The sequence below is a fragment of the Helianthus annuus genome, chromosome 16 (genome assembly GCF_002127325.2).
Source record: "Helianthus annuus cultivar XRQ/B chromosome 16, HanXRQr2.0-SUNRISE, whole genome shotgun sequence".
Classification (NCBI taxonomy): Eukaryota; Viridiplantae; Streptophyta; class Magnoliopsida; order Asterales; family Asteraceae; genus Helianthus; species Helianthus annuus.
The window spans coordinates 22496776-22519000 of record NC_035448.2 but is presented as its reverse complement, the minus strand read 5'-3'; the positions used below and the strand labels follow the sequence as shown (position 1 = coordinate 22519000).

At 39.8% G+C, this 22225-nt stretch overlaps 1 protein-coding gene across 2 annotated transcripts; it reads left to right on the top strand.

Annotated features, from left to right (window-relative positions):
* Positions 1-19588: 19588 nt before the first annotated feature.
* Positions 19589-21243, top strand: LOC110915806 (RING-H2 finger protein ATL65). Of its 2 annotated transcripts, XM_035986092.1 has the most exons (2): positions 19589-20348; positions 20391-21243. In XM_035986092.1, exons 1-2 carry the CDS (start codon positions 19638-19640, stop codon positions 20952-20954), a joined length of 1275 nt encoding a protein of 424 aa, XP_035841985.1. In that variant the 5' UTR covers positions 19589-19637; the 3' UTR covers positions 20955-21243. The 2 variants fall into 2 exon arrangements, with proteins under 2 accessions (XP_035841985.1, XP_022016249.2); XM_022160557.2 differs by having other exon boundaries at positions 19590-21243.
* Positions 21244-22225: the final 982 nt, after the last annotated feature.

Genomic DNA, 22225 nt, shown 5'->3' with positions numbered 1-22225 from the left:
GTTTTAGAATAGTGGGCACACAGTTGGGCCTAGAGAAAAGAAAATGGATCCAGCTGGAAGCCCATGTCATAGCCTATGGAGTATGGCCGAATGGCCGATGGCCAGATGGCCCAGATTAGAGATGTGGAAAGAACCGGTTTGGATTTTCACATCTGAAACCGGCTTAACCCAGACTCATTCCAACCCGACCCGTACCACTGGTTTGTATAGCAGTTCCTACTTTCTTTACTGTTATCAGTTTGGATCCGAACTAATTTGGAAATTCCGTTTGAAAAACCGGTTCCAACCCGACCCAATCTGATTTTCATAGGGTTCGAATATTTTCCACCATGACCAGTTCATGACACGAATCGGTTTTCACCAAAGTTGATCAGATCGATTCGATTTACAACCCGAACCAGTTTTGCGAAAAAAAATGTACGCCTAAAGTTATTTGGAAAACTAAAATGAGATTTAGTTCTTTCGAATAAGGTAATGGTGAAGAATTGGTACTCGTTGTCATGTATAGATGATTTATTTTTTGGGTTACAAGGAGTAAGTTACACGAGTTGAAAGTTAGAGAATATGTTTAAAACAGGGTAATGTCATGTTGATTGATAAATGAAAACCGGTTGTATATATGAATATAGTGAATGTGGAATGTGTTGATCTAGGTAAGTTTGACATTTTCATTCATCGATGGTATGGTTATTTAAAACGGCAAAACTAACATGAATAATAATTATAACTAAATTGGGGAATGATTTTGTTTTTTCATTTGTTGGCTTATCTTTGTTACTTATATGTTCCAAAAGTTAGGACACAGATAAGCTAAAAGTGAGCATGCTTGAATTGTATAATTTTAACTAAAGTGATAAAGGGCTTTACTTTCTCACTAGTTTATAGAATTTAAACGTTTAGGAAAACTCTTGCAAAAGCTCTCTTCTTGATAGAAGTTCTTTACAAATGTTATAACTGAACTAGATTTACATACACTTCAATAAGAAAGAAAGATTCTTTAGCTCATTAGTTGATGCAAGTCTTTAAGAGCTGAAAGCTACATCACTTGGAGTCTACCTTGCTTGATGCGAATAGCTTATGATGGAAGCTCGTTTGTTTCTCTTCTCATCCATTACATCAACTCATATAGAACACAAATCAAATGTTGTAATTTGTAAAAATCATATGGTTATTTTCCTTCCGGTTTCTTAACGTACTTACATTCAAATAGATCATTAGTGTGGGTTTTCTAAATACTTAAAAAACCGTTGCAGCAAACATGAATTCGTTGTAAAATAAATAAATAAATACTATGTGTAAGTGTAAACACCAATGCAATGCAACGCAACTCAAAACATATTTGGTTAAGATTCTTATACATAGTTCAATTTTTGTTTAAGAAATCATGACCACAACAAATTCGGAACGCTTTTAAAGAGAGTATGATGGTGGGTAAATAAGAGTGCCACCGGAAAAGGAGTGTATTGAGCCTTTTCTTTAATTCCACAAATGTCTATATATTTATGTGTCATGATCTTTAATTCCACAAATGTCTATATATTTATGTGTCATGATGTATAAATAAAGAGTGGAACACTAAAAACACTTTGTACGGGCTAGTCTAGTAGCATGATAACTTGTGGGTCAATGTGATTTAAACAACTTTATAAGTTAGTACAATATAATTTCATAAAATTTATTTATTAGTATGCAAAGATTTGTTATATTATGGTTTTTTTAAGGACAGCTCACATGTTCTCTACCTCTGTTACTAAACTACATTTTGTTGTCCATCATAAACATTAAACCATGACCATTTAGAAATACAAATTCTTATTCAACACCAGTTGGTTATACTACACTTACAAATCCACATAATTATTATGTTACAAAATGCATTTATTAACGTAAGACGAGATCATATTGTATTATATTTATAGTTTCATACAACTATACATATGTTAATTTGTAAGTTGATTGTGCAATAGTGGGCTCTACATCTTGTTTAGGCCGTGGGGTATGGGGCGGGGGTTTGGGCGTGGGTTGGGGGAAACGCCCAAGGCATCACCCCGGGTGGGCTTGGGTTTGGGGCGTGGCCCTTGGGGCTTGGGTTTCAAGCCGGGCGTGGGGCGGGGGAGCAAGGTGACATGGCGGTTGCTGAGTGGCTCATTCAAAGTAGCCGTTGGGCTAGCCGTTGGGGGCTAGTTTTAAAAAAAAAAAAAATCTTTTTTCCTTTATATATACTGACAACATTTAACATTTTTCTCACACAATATCAAACACATAAAACACAATATTACCATGAGTTCTTCAAGTTATAGTGAATCGTCATCATCATCTGACGATGGTGCGAAAATATTTCTACAAACGATCGCGGCGGTGGTGAAAGCTATCGTGGAAGACGAAGACGATGAGGAAGAGACTCAACAACCTAAACGGAGGAGAAGGTACATCGCTCGTGAACGGCACACCGCTAACGATTTGTTGGTAAGCGATTACTTCTCAGCGGAACCTAAGTATGATGAAAAAATGTTTAGGCGTCGTTTTCGTATGAGTAGAAACTTATTTTTAAGAATATCTAGAGATCTTGAGGAGAAATATGATTATTTCCAACAAAAACCCGATGTAACCGGGCAATTAGGATTTAGTACGTGGCAAAAGGTCATGGCCGCACTTAGGCAGTTAGCGTACGGCAATAGTTCGGACATTATGGATGACTATTTAAAAATGTCTGCACGTGTAGCTAGAGAAACTCTTCACAACTTTTGTTTGTGTATTCTAGAACTTTATAGGAAAAGATATTTGAGAAAGCCCTCCTTTAGTGACATGCAACAAATATTAGAACATCACGCTGATTATCATGGGCTACCCGGGATGCTAGGTAGTTTAGATTGTATGAAATGGCCCTGGGAACTTTGTCCTACCCAATGGCAAGGCGCTTACACTAGTGGATTTCACGGGGTGCCAGCCATCATGCTTGAAGCGGTTGCGTCCCAAGATCTTTGGATATGGCATGCGTTCTTCGGTATGCCAGGTTCACATAATGATATTACTATCATAAACCACTCGCCTCTTTTCAATGATCGGGTAAATGGTATAGGACCCAAAGGAACTTTCTTTGTAAACGGGGTTGAGTACATGTACGGGTACTACCTAGTTGATGGGATTTACCCAGAGTGGGGGGTTTTCGTAAAATCGTTCACAAGACACGGTACCTCAGATCCAAAGAGATTAAAGTTTAACAGGGTCCAGATGGCTGCACGTAAAGACGTCGAGCGAGCATTCAGTGTTTTGAAGAAAAGGTGGCGAATATTGGCAATGCCTTGTTGATGTATTGCAAAATACATCATTTATTCGTGTAAAGTTTGTATAGTTTTCGTTATATTTAGTTTTGATTTTCGTTAGAATATGTATACTATTGATCAAATCGTGTTTCGCAGGTCTTGATGCTCAAATATGCGAGAAACCGAGTAAAACGAGTTAAAATGTTGAAGTGTCAAGTCTTGAAGCATGTTGGAAAGGTCGAGGAGTTGAAAGAGAGTTTAAAAGCTGAAGAATCACTTTCTGGCACCCCATCACCCACTGAGCAAGTTTCTGGCACCCGGCGAGAGTCTGAAGTTAATACATGAGCTGAAAAACAAGGTGGCACCCCACCACCAAGTCCCTGATTTTCTGGCGCCCAGCCAGAACGTTCTGATTGGTAATTATTACGAATTTAGTAAAGGGTTTTTATGGAAAGTCATATAAAAACATCCTAAACTTGGGAGAAAACCCTAATTTTGATTTTGGGGACTTCTTGGGCAATCGTTGAGCATTCTTGGAGCTTTTTCGGAGATCTTGAAGCCTAGGAATCATCGGCACGAGTTCGGGGAAGAAGGCTTGAAGATCTAATCGGGTTTTCTAGTTCTTTATTCTTAACTTTTCTTACGAAACTTGTTATGATGAATTCCGGTTTAGATTTCTTTGGATTGTTTTCACGTTTTAGTATGCTTGGCTAAACTTATAAACCACCTAGACTATGATGATTGGATTGATATAAAGATTTTACCTTTTTCGTTATTTGCACGATGTTTATGGATTGATTGTGTCTTGTAAAAGGTTTGATTTAATGATTTGATGTGTATGCGTGCTTTGATTCGGTTTATTATTGTTATTTGCTTCATATGATTCTTAGTGATGGTCTATATCACAACATAGAGTCATATTAGGGTTTAGGGTTTCAGTGAGTGTCTATATCACATAAGAAAACCTTCACTCTTTAGGGAGAATCGTGCGATAACCTCTAGAAGTAACTAATAATAATTTGCTAGGTCTTAGTGTTCTACTAGTCCTAATAACTGGGAAGTGAGGGGCTATTGATAGGTCTTACCCGGCGAATTGCTTTAGATAGGCCTTGGGAAAGGTTATGTCTTGGTTTACCTGTCGGTCTTATTAGTCTGTCAAGTCAAATCTATTACTTCAAACTACCCTAGATCTAGGATTGGGAAAGAATAGGTCAACATTAGGGTACTTACACAATAATTAGATAACTGGGAAGAAGTCTAATAACCGGTAGGATTAACGGCCTAGGTAGTGTCACAGGTTTCTCCTTGAGAAGGGTCGAGGGGCCTCGTTGATTCTTAATAGGTTTAGTATCATACGATCCCGGTTCCATAACTCGTGCATTTAACTTTATTGGTAATTTCTTAAAAACAATCCAGGATTCTTGTCTAGGTGGTCCAGTTCTCATATAAGTAAAGTTCACAGTCTTCGTTCGTCTTTAGTCTAGTTCTAGTTATTTTAGTAGTTTAATATAGATTTCCTTAGTTTTCAGTAACCCCCCCCCCCCAAACAAATAAACAAGTTAAGTCGTGTATGTCAGTGTCTAGTCAGAGTCTAGTCTACGTGATAAATAGAGTCTCGTGGTTCGATATCCGGACTTCCTAGGTTATACTACATTGATCGGTACACTTGCCGATTGTGTGGTTTTAGGTCGAGTCTAGAATTAAAGCTTTTTAGTGTCTAGCTTAGAGAGTCTAATTTAGTTAATTTTTATAGTCTGTTTAGCACACATCAAGTTTTTGGCGCCGTTGCCGGGGACTCTTGGCAATCGCATTCATTAGCTTTGATAGATTTCAGTGACAAATACGTGCTACGTGTTTTATTTTGTTTTGTGTCTTTTGTTTTCATCTTGAGTCGTAGTAACTTCTGTTTTCTTTTCTTGTGTTCAGGTTTTTTGCTTGTAGTGGATGCCACATCTGCGCTCGCACGGACCGCCATCACCAGTCAAGCGGTTTTCATCTCAATTGGGCCAAGGCCCTCAGGTTGCTTCTTCATCCTCTTCTCGTTTCCCCGACTTTGATTCCACCCCATTACCCACCCCACCTCCCACACCACCACCTTCGCCAAACCTTTCACCTAAAACTTCACCAAAGGTTTCCCCACCCGATAGTCCTCCTTCTAGTACTTCTAGTAATCCAGACAACTTAGAACCAATGGCCAACCCTAGGCAAACCATCCATCAGCAAGCCACCCAAAATTTCACTGGTCTAGCTTCACCCATCACCGTTCCACCCATAGTCAGCGAGAACTCATGGCAAATTCCATCTTACGCCATGCAGGCCATTACCAATAGCATCCAATTCCATGGCCGCGAGGATGAGGACGCCCCGGCCCACATTAACCGTTTCTCCCGTATCCTAGCCACCTTTAGCCTTCACGGTGCACCCAATGATGCCACCTACTTACAGCTTTTCCCGTTTTCACTAGCTGGCCGTGCGGCTACTTGGTTGGACTCCCAACCAACCGGTACCTTTACCACATGGGCGGGGCTTCGTCAAGCCTTTTTGAATAAGTATTTCCCGCCCGCTAAAGCCTCACGTCTTAGAGACCAAATCCACTCCTTTCGCATGGAGCCCGACGAGCCTTACTACCTTGCTTGGGAGCGTTTCCAAAACTTGTGTGCTCGTTGCTCCCAACATGGTCTTTCCGATTGGGCTTTATGTGAGAAATTTTATAACGGTCTCATCCAAGAGACTCGTGATAGGTTCGACACCAATGCGGGGGGGCATATGATGGGTATTCTTACAGTTGCTGAGTGTTTAGAGCGTTTTGAGGCATTTGCTCAGTCTCAATCCCAATCACGATCCGATCAGAGGTATCACAGTGGTAATTCCAACACCACTACTAGTGCACCCGCCCGAGGGGTGAACCATGTCACCATGGATCCTAGTTTAGCCGCTGTATTGGAAAACATGTCTAGGGAACTTAAGGAAATTAAGGCTAAGATAGACAAATGTGAGTATTGTCGAGGGGGTCACGACACGAGTGCGTGTCCACTGCTAGTAGGTGAGGAGCAAGTCGATTTTGTAGGAGGGGGTCAAGGTAGAGGTCAACCTAGTGGGTTTAGTAATAATAACTTTAGTTCGAGTTGGCGTAGTAATAATAATAATATTGCTTCTAACAACAATTTTCGCTCAAACGGACCCCCTGGTTTTCAAATAGCTCAAAATCCAAATAGGGGTCTAGGTTCACTCTTTGGTGGGGGTTCAAATGGGCAGGTCAATGATGGGGGGTCAAGTAGTCAGGTTCAAACAGGTCAAGGGTCAAGCTATGATCTTGGGGGTATTCTAGAGAGGATGGAGTCCATGATGAGCCAGCTAGTTGTTAGGGACCAAACCACCCAAAAGAAACTTAGCGAACATGACCTTATGCTTAAGAATCACCAAGCTGCTTTTCAAGACCTTCAAAGGGTTGTAGGTGATATGTCTAGAAAGTTAGAGGAGAGATTACCCGGTCAGTTTGCGGGTAACACCCAACCTAACCCGAATGCTCATGTAAAGGCCATTACCACTCGTAGTGGCAAAATAGTAGGGGACCCTAGCGTTGAGGAGAGAGTAGTCGATGAGGATGGGGATATTGTAGACGAAGAGATAGAGATGGAGGCTCCCGGCAAAGTGCAATCGAGGCTGCGCCCAGCAAGTACCGCACAGCCCGGTGAGTCTCAAGGTGAGAGGAGAGTAGAGAAACCTCCCGTGGATGTTAGGCCTTCGCCTTTAGTGAACCATGCGTATGTCCCGTTCCCTTCCCGTCTTAAGAATCAAAAATACTCGAGGGAATACGGGCAGTTCTTAGACATCTTCAAGCAATTGAAGATTAATCTTCCTTTTATCGAGGCACTCCAGTCCATGCCTAAATACGCGAAATTTTTAAAGGACCTTCTTAGGAATAAGGAGAAGTTAGGGGAGTTGTCGAATGTCCCATTGCATGGAGGATGTTCGGCCGTTGTCTCAGATCAGCTTCCCGAAAAGCTTACCGATCCCGGTGTTTTCACAATTCCTTGTCTATTCGGTAGTAACACTAATACTAGAGCTTTAGCCGACCTAGGTGCTAGCATCAATTTGATGCCATTTTCTCTCTACGAAAAGCTAGACTTAGGCGAGCTTTCACCCACCCGAATGACATTATCCTTAGCTGATAGATCCGTGAAACACCCTAGGGGCATAGTCGAGAATTTGCTTGTTAAGGTGGACAAGTTCGTTTTTCCGGCTGACTTCGTCATTCTCGACATGGAAGCCGATGAAAACGTACCGTTAATCTTAGGACGCCCGTTCTTGAACACCGCCAAAGCTCTCATAGATGTCTTTTTAGGCACCATCACACTTAGAGCGGGTGAGGAATCGGTAGTTTTTAAGGTTATGAATTCGAGAGGGTTAAGTGAAAGGGTGCAGGTGGTATCGTTAGTGGGTAAGAGTGAGAAGGATGAGAGAGATGAAGAGAAGGTGATGAGTGGTCCGAGTCTAGAAAAAGTAATAGAACTCAAGTGTGGGGACCCACCTGATAGGAGAGTAGAGGAATTAGAAGTGAGAATGGTGCGTTTAGAATCTAAGCTAGAGATACTAAGTAAAGCTCAGTTTGGGGAGAGATTTTGATATGACGAGTCTAGATTCAAACCGCAAGATGAGGAGTTGAGAGGTTGTGAGAGTGATAAGGGTGTTTGGATTGATTCAGGCAATAAGTATAATGCTGCTACAGCCCGTGAGTGTGTGTTTGGAGGTGAGCTGCATCTCTATGATCCTCCATAAATATGTGAAAAGTTGAAATCCCAAGTGTAGAATTTGTACCGTTTGTATCTTCATTTATTTTTCGTAATTTTTAGTCGCTAACGTGTGTTTTTGTTAGTTTTGCCGGGTCCTTGTTTGTGTTTTGAGTCGTTTGCAGGAGTGCATCACCGAGGATTTGCAGGAAATTGTGAGGAGAATAAGGTTCCAAGTAAGTTTCAAGTCTTAGAAAGAATTCGGTTGGTTTTTGGAGGGTTTGGGAAAATATTAAAATTTCTAAGGCAAGAAAGCATGGATTTAAGACACTATCTGCAGATATGCCCACTGGCGGGCCACCACCAACTCCACAGTTCGTCGCCCGGGCCAGAACGTAGCCAGGGTTACTTATTCGGTTTTCTTTTACGTGCTGGCGGGCCGCCACCCTTTTTAGAAAACTCTCGCGGGCCGCTAGCACGTACAGATGTTTTTCCGGAAATCTGATACTAGGTGGCGGGCCGCCACCAACTATTGAAGCATCTGGTGGGCCGCCAGAATGTATGTCTGCTGCAAAAAAAAAAAAAAAAATAATAATCAAACACTTCCTTCCTTTACACCCTCAACACCGCCTGTTGACCAAACCTTTCTTCCCCCTTTACACCCTCTTCCTCTCCTCCCTACACCGCCGATACCCCCCTTCACTTCTCCATCCGCCGTCCATAACTACACCTTCTTCCACCCAACACTTCCTTCCTCCTCCTCCCTTACACCGATCACCCCATGTCCCTCCTCACCGCCGACCACCTCCTCGCCGCCGCACACATCACGCCGGTAATCACCCTCCTCCCCTCTCCTCTACATCGCCGGCCACCCCCTTCCTTTACTTTTCCACCGCCGGTAACCCTACCACTTTTGCCGCCGAGCCACCTCTCACCTCAACCACAGCCGCCGACAACCCTCCCTCCCCACCACCGCTCACCCTCTTCCTCTTCTACCCAGTTACCAAACAACGCCGTTCAACGACCCACCATACCAATTATCAACCATTATCACCTCACCATTCCATCTATCACCATCTAACCACCATATTTAACCATAAAAAATAATCGAATTCGACTTTGGGGATTCAAGACTCAACTGAAATTCTTCTACTTCTTCGTGATTCTAACGATTCTCAGGTATGTTTCTTGTGCCTCCTCTGTACATTGAGTCTGATTTTAAATATCTTAGTGGTCGAGTCGTTGTCTATAGTGTCGGGTCAGATCTTTGTGACCGTTTAGGTCTGTGTTTGGTCAGTGATGTCGAGTTCAGTCCGGTGTCGTGGTCGGGTCAGTGTTGGGTGTGTGTCACTTGTTTCGAGTCGTTTGTTTTGAGTCAGTGGTTTTATGTCAAGTTTTGGGCATTGTTCTGTCAGTCTGTCGTCTGTGTTTTTGAGTCGAATATTAGTGGGTTAGGTTTGTGCTTTGTTCTGTTTGGTGTCAATAGTCGAGCCAAGTTCAGTTCAGTAGTTTCAGGAGCTGCTTTCCGTTGGACAGGTCCATGTTTTATTTGACGAGTGCATCGGCAGTTTAAGGTCGTGCTAGTTGTCGATATGTTTATGCCGTTTAGAGTCCGTCGAGTATGAGCAGGTTTGATATTAGGACATTGCGAGGGTGCGGGTGGATCGGGTAGGTTATATAGAGTTGATGATTGTTTTGGTGGAACTGTTTGCGAATGTTTGCTTGTGATATGCTTAGAGAAAAAAAAACGAGTGATAGGAGGGGGTGGTTGTTTTTGTTTTCTTCGGACAATAATTTTTAGTCGGGTCAGATTTTAACACAGTTTGGTCTGGTTTGATTTGATTTGTTTTGGAAATTGCGGATGATTTGGTTTGGGATAGGTAACACTCAAGTGTGGGGATACGGTTCCCGCTTTTTGACATCAAGTTTTTGACATCAAGGCATAATTTTTCACTAAACGCGCACGCCGTTTCCATTGCTTCCACGCTTACGTTTAGATTGGATGTTTTGTCGACACTTGGTTTTACTTGAGGGCAAGTAAAATGCTGGGAGGAGGTAGGGTTGTATATTTGTGTATCTTGCGTCTACGTTAGATGGAGTCTAGTTCAATTGTTTAGTTTAGGGTCCGTTAGGTCGTGCGTGTCATTTTTGAGTCGTGTTAGTGTCGTCTAAGTGTCATTATGCTTTGTTTTGCGTATTTTAGTATTGATACCACTCGCCCGTACTCAATCTCCATTCGGGCGAGGTTCGGTTTATGCTTAAAAAGGGATTTGCAAAACGTCGCTTTAATATCACTTTGTTTTTAAACTACGGCCGCGAACGTAATGCTATACGACCGTTGTTTTTGTATATATTAAAAAAAAAGTTTAAAAATTTAAAAAATACAAAAAAAAAATGGAAAAAATTCAAAAATACCAAAAATAGTTCGTAACTAATATTCTGCTTTTCTTTGTCTTGTCATACGTGAATTGTTTTTGCAGAATGTCAGGTGCAGGATCATGCAGTCGGCCCAACAGGAAACGAGGCCCAGATACTCGCCCAAGAGTGGGATACATGCGGGTGGTGAGGTGTTGGATAATGCGGAGTAGAATGCGAGGATGCAGCGAGGATGACAGCTTATAACTTTTGGTTATTTTTATCTTTATGTTGTTTTTAATCCTCGTTTATTGGTCTGTATTAATACGTTAAACAGGTTGGTTGGGATTTTGGGGTTGGTTGATACACTTGTGGATGGTTGTTGAACGTGATATATTATATTATCTTTTGCTAGTGTTTGCGTGATTAGGTTGGTATTTGTAGCCACTTTCGTTCGCGTGTCTGAGGTTAGGAGTTGTTTGCTGAGCGCGTTTCGAATTGGAGGGCTTATGTGGAAACGACTGGCACTTTGACAGTCTCACATACTCAGCTAAGTCGTTTCCCTTTTTGTTGTTGTATATTTTTATTTATTTCGTTTGTAGTTTTGTTTTATTTAGGTAGTTGTCGAGTTGTATTTTCGTTCTTGCATTAGGGACAATGCAATCTCTTAGTGTGGGGATGGGATACATGTAAATATCGAGTCTAAATTATTAAAAATACAAAAAAAAAATTAAAAAATTCAAAAATCCAAAAATCCAAAAAAATTAAAAAACCAGAAAATGTCCTTTGAAATAAAAGAAGTTTGCAATTAAAACGGAAAATGATAGAAAAGATGAATGTTTGCTCGGGGTCGAATAATAATAATATGAGATTATAATAAATCGAGCTTGCGTCTAGTTTGGGATATGTGGATAGGCCCGGGTTTGGTTTTAAGTCCCTTTGAGCTAATATACCTTAATTGTCGGTTTACTAGTGGGTTTTCGCCTGGGAAATATGGGAAATTAAAACCGCCAATAAGAGTATAAGGGGCACCGTTATAAGTTAAAACTGTTAGAGTTTGTGATCATGAAAAAAAAAGGAATAAAAAGTGAGCTAGAAGCTAAATGAAAGTAACACAGGTCTATGTAATCCGAGTTGGGGATAGCGACTCTACAGCCGGAATGCCTCTGGGATGTGTGAAATCGAATTGCCGATTAAAAGTACCGAAACCTAAGTAATCTGTGGTTGGGGATAGCGACTCTACAGCCGGAATACCTCTTGGTTAGGGAAAGCATCGTCTAGACTCACGAGAAAAAAAAAAAGAGCAAGAAGCAAAGCAAAAATAGAAAAAAAATGGAAAAAAGAAAAAAAATATGATTGTAAACTCTCCTGGTTTTGATATAAGACGGTTGGGAATTGGTCAAATGATCGTTCCTTTAGTCCTATAAGCTTGAGGCGGGAGTAGGTGGACTGTAGATTCTAGTGTGAGGCCCTAGGTAGACTGACCGCACTTAAATTAAATTCACATGATAAGGGCTTAGGATTGGATTTGGGTTTAAGAGGACAAGTATATTCGCAATCGCAGCTAACGCAAGCCTCGGTTTTAATTAAATATACCTATGCTTTTGACCCGAGTGAATATTTCTCTATGATTCCGTTGCATAATTCTTTTTCGAGGACGAAAAAAGAGTAAGTGTGGGGATGTTTGATGTATTGCAAAATACATCATTTATTCGTGTAAAGTTTGTATAGTTTTCGTTATATTTAGTTTTGATTTTCGTTAGAATATGTATACTATTGATCAAATCGTGTTTCACAGGTCTTGATGCTCAAATATGCGAGAAACCGAGTAAAACGAGTTAAAATGTTGAAGTGTCAAGTCTTGAAGCATGTTGGAAAGGTCGAGGAGTTGAAAGAGAGTTTAAAAGCTGAAGAATCACTTTCTGGCACCCCATCACCCACTGAGCAAGTTTCTGGCACCTAGCGAGAGTCTGAAGTTAATACATGAGCTGAAAAACAAGGTGGCACCCCACCACCAAGTCCCTGATTTTCTGGCGCCCAGCCAGAACGTTCTGATTGGTAATTATTACGAATTTAGTAAAGGGTTTTTATGGAAAGTCATATAAAAACATCCTAAACTTGGGAGAAAACCCTAATTCCGATTTTGGGGACTTCTTGGGCAATCGTTGAGCATTCTTGGAGCTTTTTCGGAGATCTTGAAGCCTAGGAATCATCGGCACGAGTTCGGGGAAGAAGGCTTGAAGATCTAATCGGGTTTTCTAGTTCTTTATTCTTAACTTTTCTTACGAAACTTGTTATGATGAATTCCGGTTTAGATTTCTTTGGATTGTTTTCACGTTTTAGTATGCTTGGCTAAACTTATAAACCACCTAGACTATGATGATTGGATTGATATAAAGATTTTACCTTTTTCGTTATTTGCACGATGTTTATGGATTGATTGTGTCTTGTAAAAGGTTTGATTTAATGATTTGATGTGTATGCGTGCTTTGATTCAGTTTATTATTGTTATTTGCTTCATATGATTCTTAGTGACGGTCTATATCACAACATAGAGTCATATTAGGGTTTAGGGTTTCGGTGAGTGTCTATATCACATAAGAAAACCTTCACTCTTTAGGGAGAATCGCGCGATAACCTCTAGAAGTAACTAATAATAATTTGCTAGGTCTTAGTGTTCTACTAGTCCTAATAACTGGGAAGTGAGGGGCTATTGATAGGTCTTACCCGGCGAATTGCTTTAGATAGGCCTTGGGAAAGGTTATGTCTTGGTTTACCTGTCGGTCTTATTAGTCTGTCAAGTCAAATCTATTACTTCAAACTACCCTAGATCTAGGATTGGGAAAGAATAGGTCAACATTAGGGTACTTACACAATAATTAGATAACTGGGAAGAAGTCTAATAACCGGTAGGATTAACGGCCTAGGTAGTGTCACAGGTTTCTCCTTGAGAAGGGTCGAGGGGCCTCGTTGATTCTTAATAGGTTTAGTATCATACGATCCCGGTTCCATAACTCGTGCATTTAACTTTATTGGTAATTTCTTAAAAACAATCCAGGATTCTTGTCTAGGTGGTCCAGTTCTCATATAAGTAAAGTTCACAGTCTTCGTTCGTCTTTAGTCTAGTTCTAGTTATTTTAGTAGTTTAATATAGATTTCCTTAGTTTTCAGTAACCCCCCCCCCAAACAAATAAACAAGTTAAGTCGTGTATGTCAGTGTCTAGTCAGAGTCTAGTCTACGTGATAAATAGAGTCTCGTGGTTCGATATCCGGACTTCCGAGGTTATACTACATTGATCGGTACACTTGCCGATTGTGTGGTTTTAGGTCGAGTCTAGAATTAAAGCTTTTTAGTGTCTAGCTTAGAGAGTCTAATTTAGTTAATTTTTATAGTCTGTTTAGCACACATCACTTGTCGACTATGGGACAAGGATCAGATTGGAAACGTGATGTACACATGTATCATTCTTCACAACATGATTTTGGAGGATGAAGGTAGAGCGGTCGTTACCTACTATGATGACGATGACCCCCAACCAGGTAACGTAACAAATGAAGATAAAGCGACAAATGAATTTTTAATAAAGTCAAGGGATATACATCAGAACCTTTGAGCTGATTTGGTGGAACATGTTTCAACGATTCCTGGGTTCGAAACCGACGAAGACGACGAAGAATGACTGTTTTTTATTTTGATAATTATTATGTATGTTTATTTATTTTTTTTTAAAAAAATATGTATGTTTATTTTTTATGTAGTTATAAATATAAATATATATTAAAAATAATTGTTGATGTGGCTATGCCACCCGTCCAGCCACGCCCAACCCAAGCCCCAACCATACCCCTTGAAAACTTGGCTTTGGGTTGGGAATATTCAAGATCCACGTGTCACCAAATGCCCAACCCAAGCCCCACCATACCCCATAGTCTTAATGTTTTTTTGTTCCAAACCACTACATTTGTGCCCTACGTTACACCCATGGCTAATATCTAAGCCAAATCATTCTATATCGACTATGATGTCATTGGGCACGGTAACGTTCGTTACAGTCATGGCTGAAATCTAAGCTGCATAGCTTTTATTCTTTATGGTTTTTTTATGAGTTTGGGGTTGTGATTGTGATGTTTACTATTTGTATGGTATTTGAGTATATGAGTGTGGATTGCTTTGTTGTGGACACTACTTTCGAAAGCATTATGTATATGTTAATTTGTAAGTTGATTTTACGATGATGTGTTGTACATGATGTATATTGGGTTTTTATGCATTAATTTGTTGTACTTTGTGTTATATAATATGTATATTATGTGGGTATAAAAGCAACCGCGTAAGAGATTATTGCAATGTTGGTTTGTACATATTGTAAATTTGTTTAAGAACTATGTTTCATTTGCGATGATTTGTGGCATTGAAGCGTTGCAGATGTTGTTGTTTGGTTTATTTGTGCGTAAAGTAAGGATATATATATATGTTTGTTTGTAACTACTTGTGGGATTGAGTTGTTGTACATTGTGTTGTTTTCCTTCTTCGTGTACTACAAGATTAACTTACAAATTAGCACGTATATAATTTTGGGGCGAAGTGTTGTATAAAGGCTATGATGTGGTGATTTTTAAATGGGTGACAACTGAGACGGCTTAAACTAAGCAATCGATTATCGTCTCTGATGTATTGCAAAATACATCTCTTATTCGTGTTCAGTTTGTATAGATTTCTGTTATTTTTAGTTCCGTTTTAGTTAGAATGTGCATACTATTGATCAATTCGAGTTTTCCAGATCTTGATGCTTAAAATTGTTGAAAAGTGAGTGAAAACGAGCCAAAATGCTGAAACACCAAGTCTCGGAACAAGTCTAAAGGAGTTAGAATAATTTTTGAGAGTTTTGAGAAGTTGAAACTGGGAAAAATTTGAAGAAGGCTGTGAAATTTGAGCTGTGGTGTCGCGCCACAGCTGCAACACATCATGGTCGTGCCCCACCACAATAAAAATAATCAATTTCTGGGATATTATGGTGTCGCGCTACGCCACACCAAAGACCTTTACCCGTCGCGCGACGCGACGGGGTTAAATGACGGCGATTCTTTGTTACGTAATTAGGGTTAATTATAAAAACCAAGAAAAACATCATTAAAACCCTAATTACGATTGGAGAGCAACATAGGCGAACTTTAGAGCATTCGGAGAGCAGATTTGGAGATTTTGAAGCTTTGGAATCATTGGTACGCGTTCGGGACGAAGGATTGAAGACTACACGAGTTTTCTAGTTCTTTGTTTTTTATTTTCCTTACGAAACTCATTGCAATGAATTCTTGTTTGATTATCTTTGTTTTGTCTTCATTATTTAACATGCTCGGGTAAACATTTATGCCACCTAGACTTTGATGAATGGATTGATATGAAGTTTTTACTTTTTTCATTATTTGCATGAATATTATGGATTGATTGTGTTTAGTAAAAAGTTTGATCTATTGATTTGATGTACATGCGTGCTTTAATTTGGTTTATTATTATCACTTGCTTCGTATGATTTTTGGTGACGGTCTTTATCACATAATAGAGTCGTGCTAGGGTTTTAGATTTTGGTGAGTGTCTATATCACATAATAAATCTTAACTCTTTAGGGTGAAATTGCGCAAATAACCCTAGAAGTAATTGTTAGTGATTTGCTAGATTTTAGTGTTCTACTAGTCCTTATAGCTGGAAAGTGCGGGGCTATTGATAGGTCTTACCCGGTGAATTGCGTTAGACAGTCCTTGGAAAAGGCCGTGCCTTAGTTGCCCCGTCGGTTTATTAGTCTATCAAGTCAAATTGAGAAATCCAAACTACCCTAGTTCTATGATTGGAAAAAAGTAGGTCAACATTAGGGTACTTACACAATAATTAGACAACTGGAAAGACGTCTAATAACCGGTAGGATTAACGGCCTAGGTAGCGCCATAAGTTTCACCTCGAGAAGGGTTGAGGGGCTTAGTTGGTGTCTTAACAGGTTTAGTATCATACGATCCCGGTTCCATAAATCATGCAGTTAACTTAATTGGTAATTCCTTAAAATCAATCCAGGATTCTAGTCTAGGTGGTCTCGTTCATCATATAAGAAAAGCCTTTGCCTTCTTTCGTATTGTCTAGTTTTAGTTTAATATTTAGTTTAAATAGATTTCCTTAGATTTTCCGTAACCCCCCCCCCCCACTCCAAAAAAACAATTAAATAAGTTAAGTCGTGTCTGTCAGTGTCTATTAGAGTCTAGTTAACGTGATAAATAGAGTCTCGTGGTTCGATATCCGGACTTCCTTAGGTTATACTACAGTGATCGGTACACTTGTCGATTGTGTGGTTTTAGGTCGAGTCTAGAATTAAAGCTTTTTACTGTCTAGCTTAGAGAGTCTAATTTAGTTAATTTTTATAGTTTGTTTAGCACACATCAGTCTCGACCATGAGCCTTACAATTGATGATCAGTTTCCACTTTCATTGTTTCTTAATTGTGTTCAGATTTTAAAGGTGATAGGCGATGATAAATGCGTCGTGGTTGTCGCTTGGGTGGCTATAGCAGTCTGGAATTGGGTAATGTTGTTAAACCCTACTCTCACGGTTGGAACTTTTTTGACGGTCAATGGAATTAGTACTTTAGATTAGTGTTGTCTATATTGTTTAAAGTTTGTCGCTCGTTTGAAGCTCACTTGGAAAATGCTTAGAAATGCTAGTTTGATATTTAGCTCGGTTGTAAACGAGTTAACCACAAGTAAAGATCTGTCGGCTTGGATCGACTCGAATTATTTTTTAGTTTATCAAAAATACATAAAATTATATACACAGACAATGTGTAAAATATGAATATTGGATTTTAATAATCCCAACTATTCGTTGTTGGCCGTCAACAGTCTCACTTCAAAAATAATCACTCACAGTCTCAATTATTTAAATCCAATTTGCCTAAAAACAATAACCAGTCTTTTAATACTATAAAAACTCAATTAGATAATATATAAAATAAACCTAATAAAGTTCTTTTATTTATTTATGAAATTTTAGATTTAACAAAACATAGTATCACTAAAAAAATATAGAAATTCACGAATACATTTTATTCTTTTATATCTAACCATCGCCATCGTCTTTGTTTGGTGTTTATCTTTGCCTTCCGGAATACTAAGGCCGTGGGGTATGGTGGGGCTTGGGTTGGGGCATTTGTTGACACGTGGAATGAGAACCCCCCACCACTCAAACCCACGCCCATGGGGGATGGTGAGGCTTAGGTTGGGGGCATGAGTTTGGTTTGGCCATTGAGAGCCTGCCATGTCACTTACTAGCCCGCCCCACGCCCGGCTTCAAACCCACGCCAATGGGGCCACACCCAAACCCACGCCCCAACCCAAGCCCCCGGGGTGGTGGCTTGGGCGTTTTTAGCCAACCCATGCCCCAACCCAAGCCCCATACCCCACAGCCTAAAGCATATCAATTATTTGTAAGCAAGCTCTTCATTGGAAAGTGTATTTCCCTTTCCTTTTGCTACTTCTTCCTCGCGTGTTTCTTCTTCCACGGCGAGTTTGCCTTCGAGACGTGTAATATGTTGTACAACACGTTTCATCGTGTCCAAATTGGTCTTTCAAGCAAATACACATTTCCATCGACACTGGAGTGAGCCTCATTCTTCGGATAGATAAAACTCTACCACTAAATAGTACAAGATATTATTAGTCTCGAAGGTGAATGATTGCTTTTTTTTTTTTCTAACGTATTTAACCGGTTAATATATAGGTTAAAAACCTGTTTATGCTCTTGAAACTACAAATTGGTTTGTAACCTATGGTTCGTACTTGTTAAAATACTGATGCTAAAAAACTAGTTATGGTTTGGAAGGAAACCAGTTTTTTTTGTGCAACTCTAGCTACAATACCTATGTTTGGACCATGAATTGTTTTGAGATTTATAGCATGTATAAGTACAGTCTAAACATCTTTATACGTAACACCTCAAAGACACCACATGTTTTTGGGACCATCACTTGTGAAAAGTGGAAAACCGATCGTACTTTCTTACCCCCACCCTCAACATACTACATTTTGTACACTATGCTATAATGTCTTTTACACACAAATAAGGTTAAACTATAACATCTTTAACGTGACGCGATTAAGCATAATAGACGATGAATAGGTTAAATAAACAAAGGTATTAAAGAATATTTAAACATGTATGCATATATTTTAAGTTTTTTTATTGTTAGGAGTGTGCTACCAAAAAACTAATCCAAACTGAGAAGACAAAATCGAACCTTATGAATTTTAAAAACCAAAAGGCGTCAACTTAATGTTCGTTTCATGTGGAAAAAACAAAGAGAAAACTATTATAAAATCTAACCAAACTAAAAAGTTCGATTTTGTTTGATTGCATGTAAAAACTAAAAGAAAACCAACATAAGTAACATCTTCTAAGTATAGTAACAAGTCCATAAGTACCAAAACAATGAAACATACCGAAATATTTTTGTATGTCTATGTTATGCTTTTGTATTTTTTTTATCGAATTTTACACATCCATTTTTTTTTTATTTCAAAACATTTATGGCGATAAACAGAATACAAGATATATGTAAAATTGGGTTGTCTATGTCGTTACTTTAAACCTACGATTTTATTGCATTTGTCATTTTCTTCTCGTACGAAAATAACAAATAATTATTGTTTTTATTCCAAGCCAAAAATTTTTTTTGCCAGTTTAGTCAAAAAGTATCATTTTTTGCCTCTGGGTCCAAAAAGATTTTATCGGTTGCCATTTTAGTCCACCGGTTAACTTTATCTATGTTTTCTGTCAACGAGAAAGGCAATTCGGTCATTTTATATGTAATTTTGTTAAATAGAAGGACAATTCAGCCATATAAAATGACCGAATTACCCTTCTCGTTAACAGAAAAAATGGATGAAAATACCCAGTGGACTAAAATGGCAACGGTGAAAACTTTTTAAATATACAGACAAAAAATAAAATCTTTAAACTAAACTGATAAAATGACAAAAACCACATGGACTAAAATCACATTTAACTCGATCAAAAAATATTTGATTTACCGGTTACTACCACTATCATAGAACCAGCCCGTACAAAAGCCTTGAGGTCAACGGGGGTGAAAAAGAAGTCAGATTGCGATGAATGCAAGGCACGTGACCACCATGGACTAGTATGTATCACTATCGCACCCAAACAAAATTTCTATCGTGGGGCATTAAATTCCTCAATGCTGACGTGTCATTTACCAGTTAAACCTCCTTCATTCAGTCGGTCAACCATAATGCAACAAACACAAACCCACCTTCACTTCCATTTCACCAACACACCCACACACACATTCAAACTCTTTTCGGTTTTCACCACCACCATGATCACCATCCCACCGTCACCGGCTCCGGCACCGGAGAGTACTCTTCTTCCTCAAGTTTCATCTCCGTCAAAACCTCCGGTTCGGTTCACTCCGCCGTTGATAGTTATGGTTGTGATCATCGCCACCGCTTTCATAACAATCGCGTACTCTCGAGCGATTTCCAGACGGTTTCTCCTCCTACGCCGCCGTTGGCGGCAGTGGCGGAGGCGGCGGCGATTGCTAAATTCATATGTGCCTTCTTCCGTCGGAAACGGCGACATCGAAGATAACATTTCTGGAGAAGACTTGTACAATCCGACTTACGGCTATCAGCTCTTTTCGCCTTACGGTTTAGATGACGCTGTGATTAAAACAATTCCGCTTTCTATTCACACTAGAAAAAGCAGTGTTCATGAATGTGCAGTTTGTTTGTTAGAATTTGAAGATAACGATTACGTCCGTACGTTACCGGTTTGTTATCACGCGTTTCACGTTGATTGTATCGATATCTGGCTTAGATGTCACGCTAACTGTCCGCTATGTAGAGCTAGTGTTTTCCGGCCTGAATCGCCGTTCAGTCCGATGATGTCAGCCAGAATCCGCCCTAATTTTGATGACGTCATCATCGAGAGCACGATTATCGAACCAGAACCGGTTCCGGTTCCGGTTCTGTCGCCTGAACCGGAACCAGAGATTTTGCTTCATGGCGGAAGTGCTACCAATACCAGTACAACCGCTGCAACATCCACCGCAATCGGCGAGATTACACAGGAAGTATCGCTATCTCCGATGAGAAATCTATCAGAGGACCGGTTCAACCGTCGAGATTTCCTTCTGAAACGATCGTACTCGTTCGGATTCGAGCGGAATTTAGGATCGGAGAGGCTCGTTATGGAGCCGGCGACGGCGTCACCGTGGAGATACGGATACCGTCGCGGTGGCGGAGGAAGCTTCTGGAGCAAGCGACCGTCGCCGTTCAGTTCTCTAACAAAAAACAGAGTCTTCTCATTCCGATTGAAATCGCCGTTCTTCCGGCGACGCAGCGGAAGCTTCCTGCCGTTATCGGAACCAACCGACGGCGGCGGCAGCGGGGGAGGCGGTGGAAGCTCATCTCGCCGGAGAAAATCGTTCGCAAGCCCTATTTTCATGAGGCAGTCAGGTGTGAATGTGAACTTGTTCTCATCGAGTCGGTTGAGAAGCGGTGATCCAGAAGCGTTACTGTCACCGGAGAGGTATAACAGACGGTGAGGATGAGGGACACGTGGACAAGTGCACATGAGTCAAGGCAGATCGTACGGTGACGATGAGTTACTGTGAGAGATGGTTTGTCGCTGGGAAGATGTAATTAAATGAAGGCGCGCAAATTGTGGTTACGTGCCTGATGAACCAGTGGATCATTAATGGACTAGTGGGGGACCGGGTGAGCATTTATGACTATCTTCATGAAACCAACCTTCTTGTCTATCAACATTAAAGAAGATCTTAATTGTTTATCTTATCTTTTGTATATTTATATATATGTATATTTTTATGGCTAGATGATTTTTTGTATATTTAGAAAAAAAAGCTGATTTTTTAACACTTGTGGTCAAGTATAATATTATGCTTTTTAAAGTTAAATAATATTAGATGTAAAGTTATGTCTAAATAGGGATACCAAACCATATAAGTAGTGTCTTTGATAAAAGTTCAAAAAGTCCAGTTAAACCTGCCGAAGAACTTCTGGTGCATCGGCAGCTCCATGGATTTTAAAGTGGAGGTCATGAGTTCGAGTCTCGCCTGAAGCTTAGATGTTGTGGGTTATGCCCATGGTTTTACCACAGTGGGCCTTCGGGTGGTGGATTTTCTTTGGAATTGTGACGGGTCAGGTCACTAGCGTTGTGTGCGTTCATGGGCATGTATGTTCTTTTTCCATTGGGTTTACCTAGGGGTGTTCAAAAGTATCCGTATCCGAAAATCCGATCCGAAATATCCGATATCCGAATCCGAAATATCCGAAAAATTGGATATCCGAAATTTCGGATATCCAAAATTCGGATATTCGAATTTTTCGGATTCGGATTCGGATAGTGATTTTCAAAATTTTCGGATATTTCGGATATCCGAAATATCCGAAAATTTTAATTTTCATTTTTTTCGGATATCCGAATATCCGAAGTATCCGAAAATATCCGAAATATCCGAAAAATATCCGAAAATATCCGAAATATCCGAAAAATATCCGAAGTATCCGAAAAATATCCGAAATATCCGAAAAATATCCGAAAATTTATATTCGGATATCCGAAACTATCCAGAATATCCGTTTCCGAATATGAAAAAAATAATAAAAAAATAAAAATTAAATAAAAAGTTGAATTTTCGAATATCCGATTCACTATCCGAATCCGTATCCGAAATTTCGGATATCCGAATTTCGGATATCCGAAATTTCGGATACGGATTCGGATAGTGAAATCTAGTATCCGAAAATTCTGGATATCCGAAATTCGGATATCCGAATTTTCGGATATCCGGTT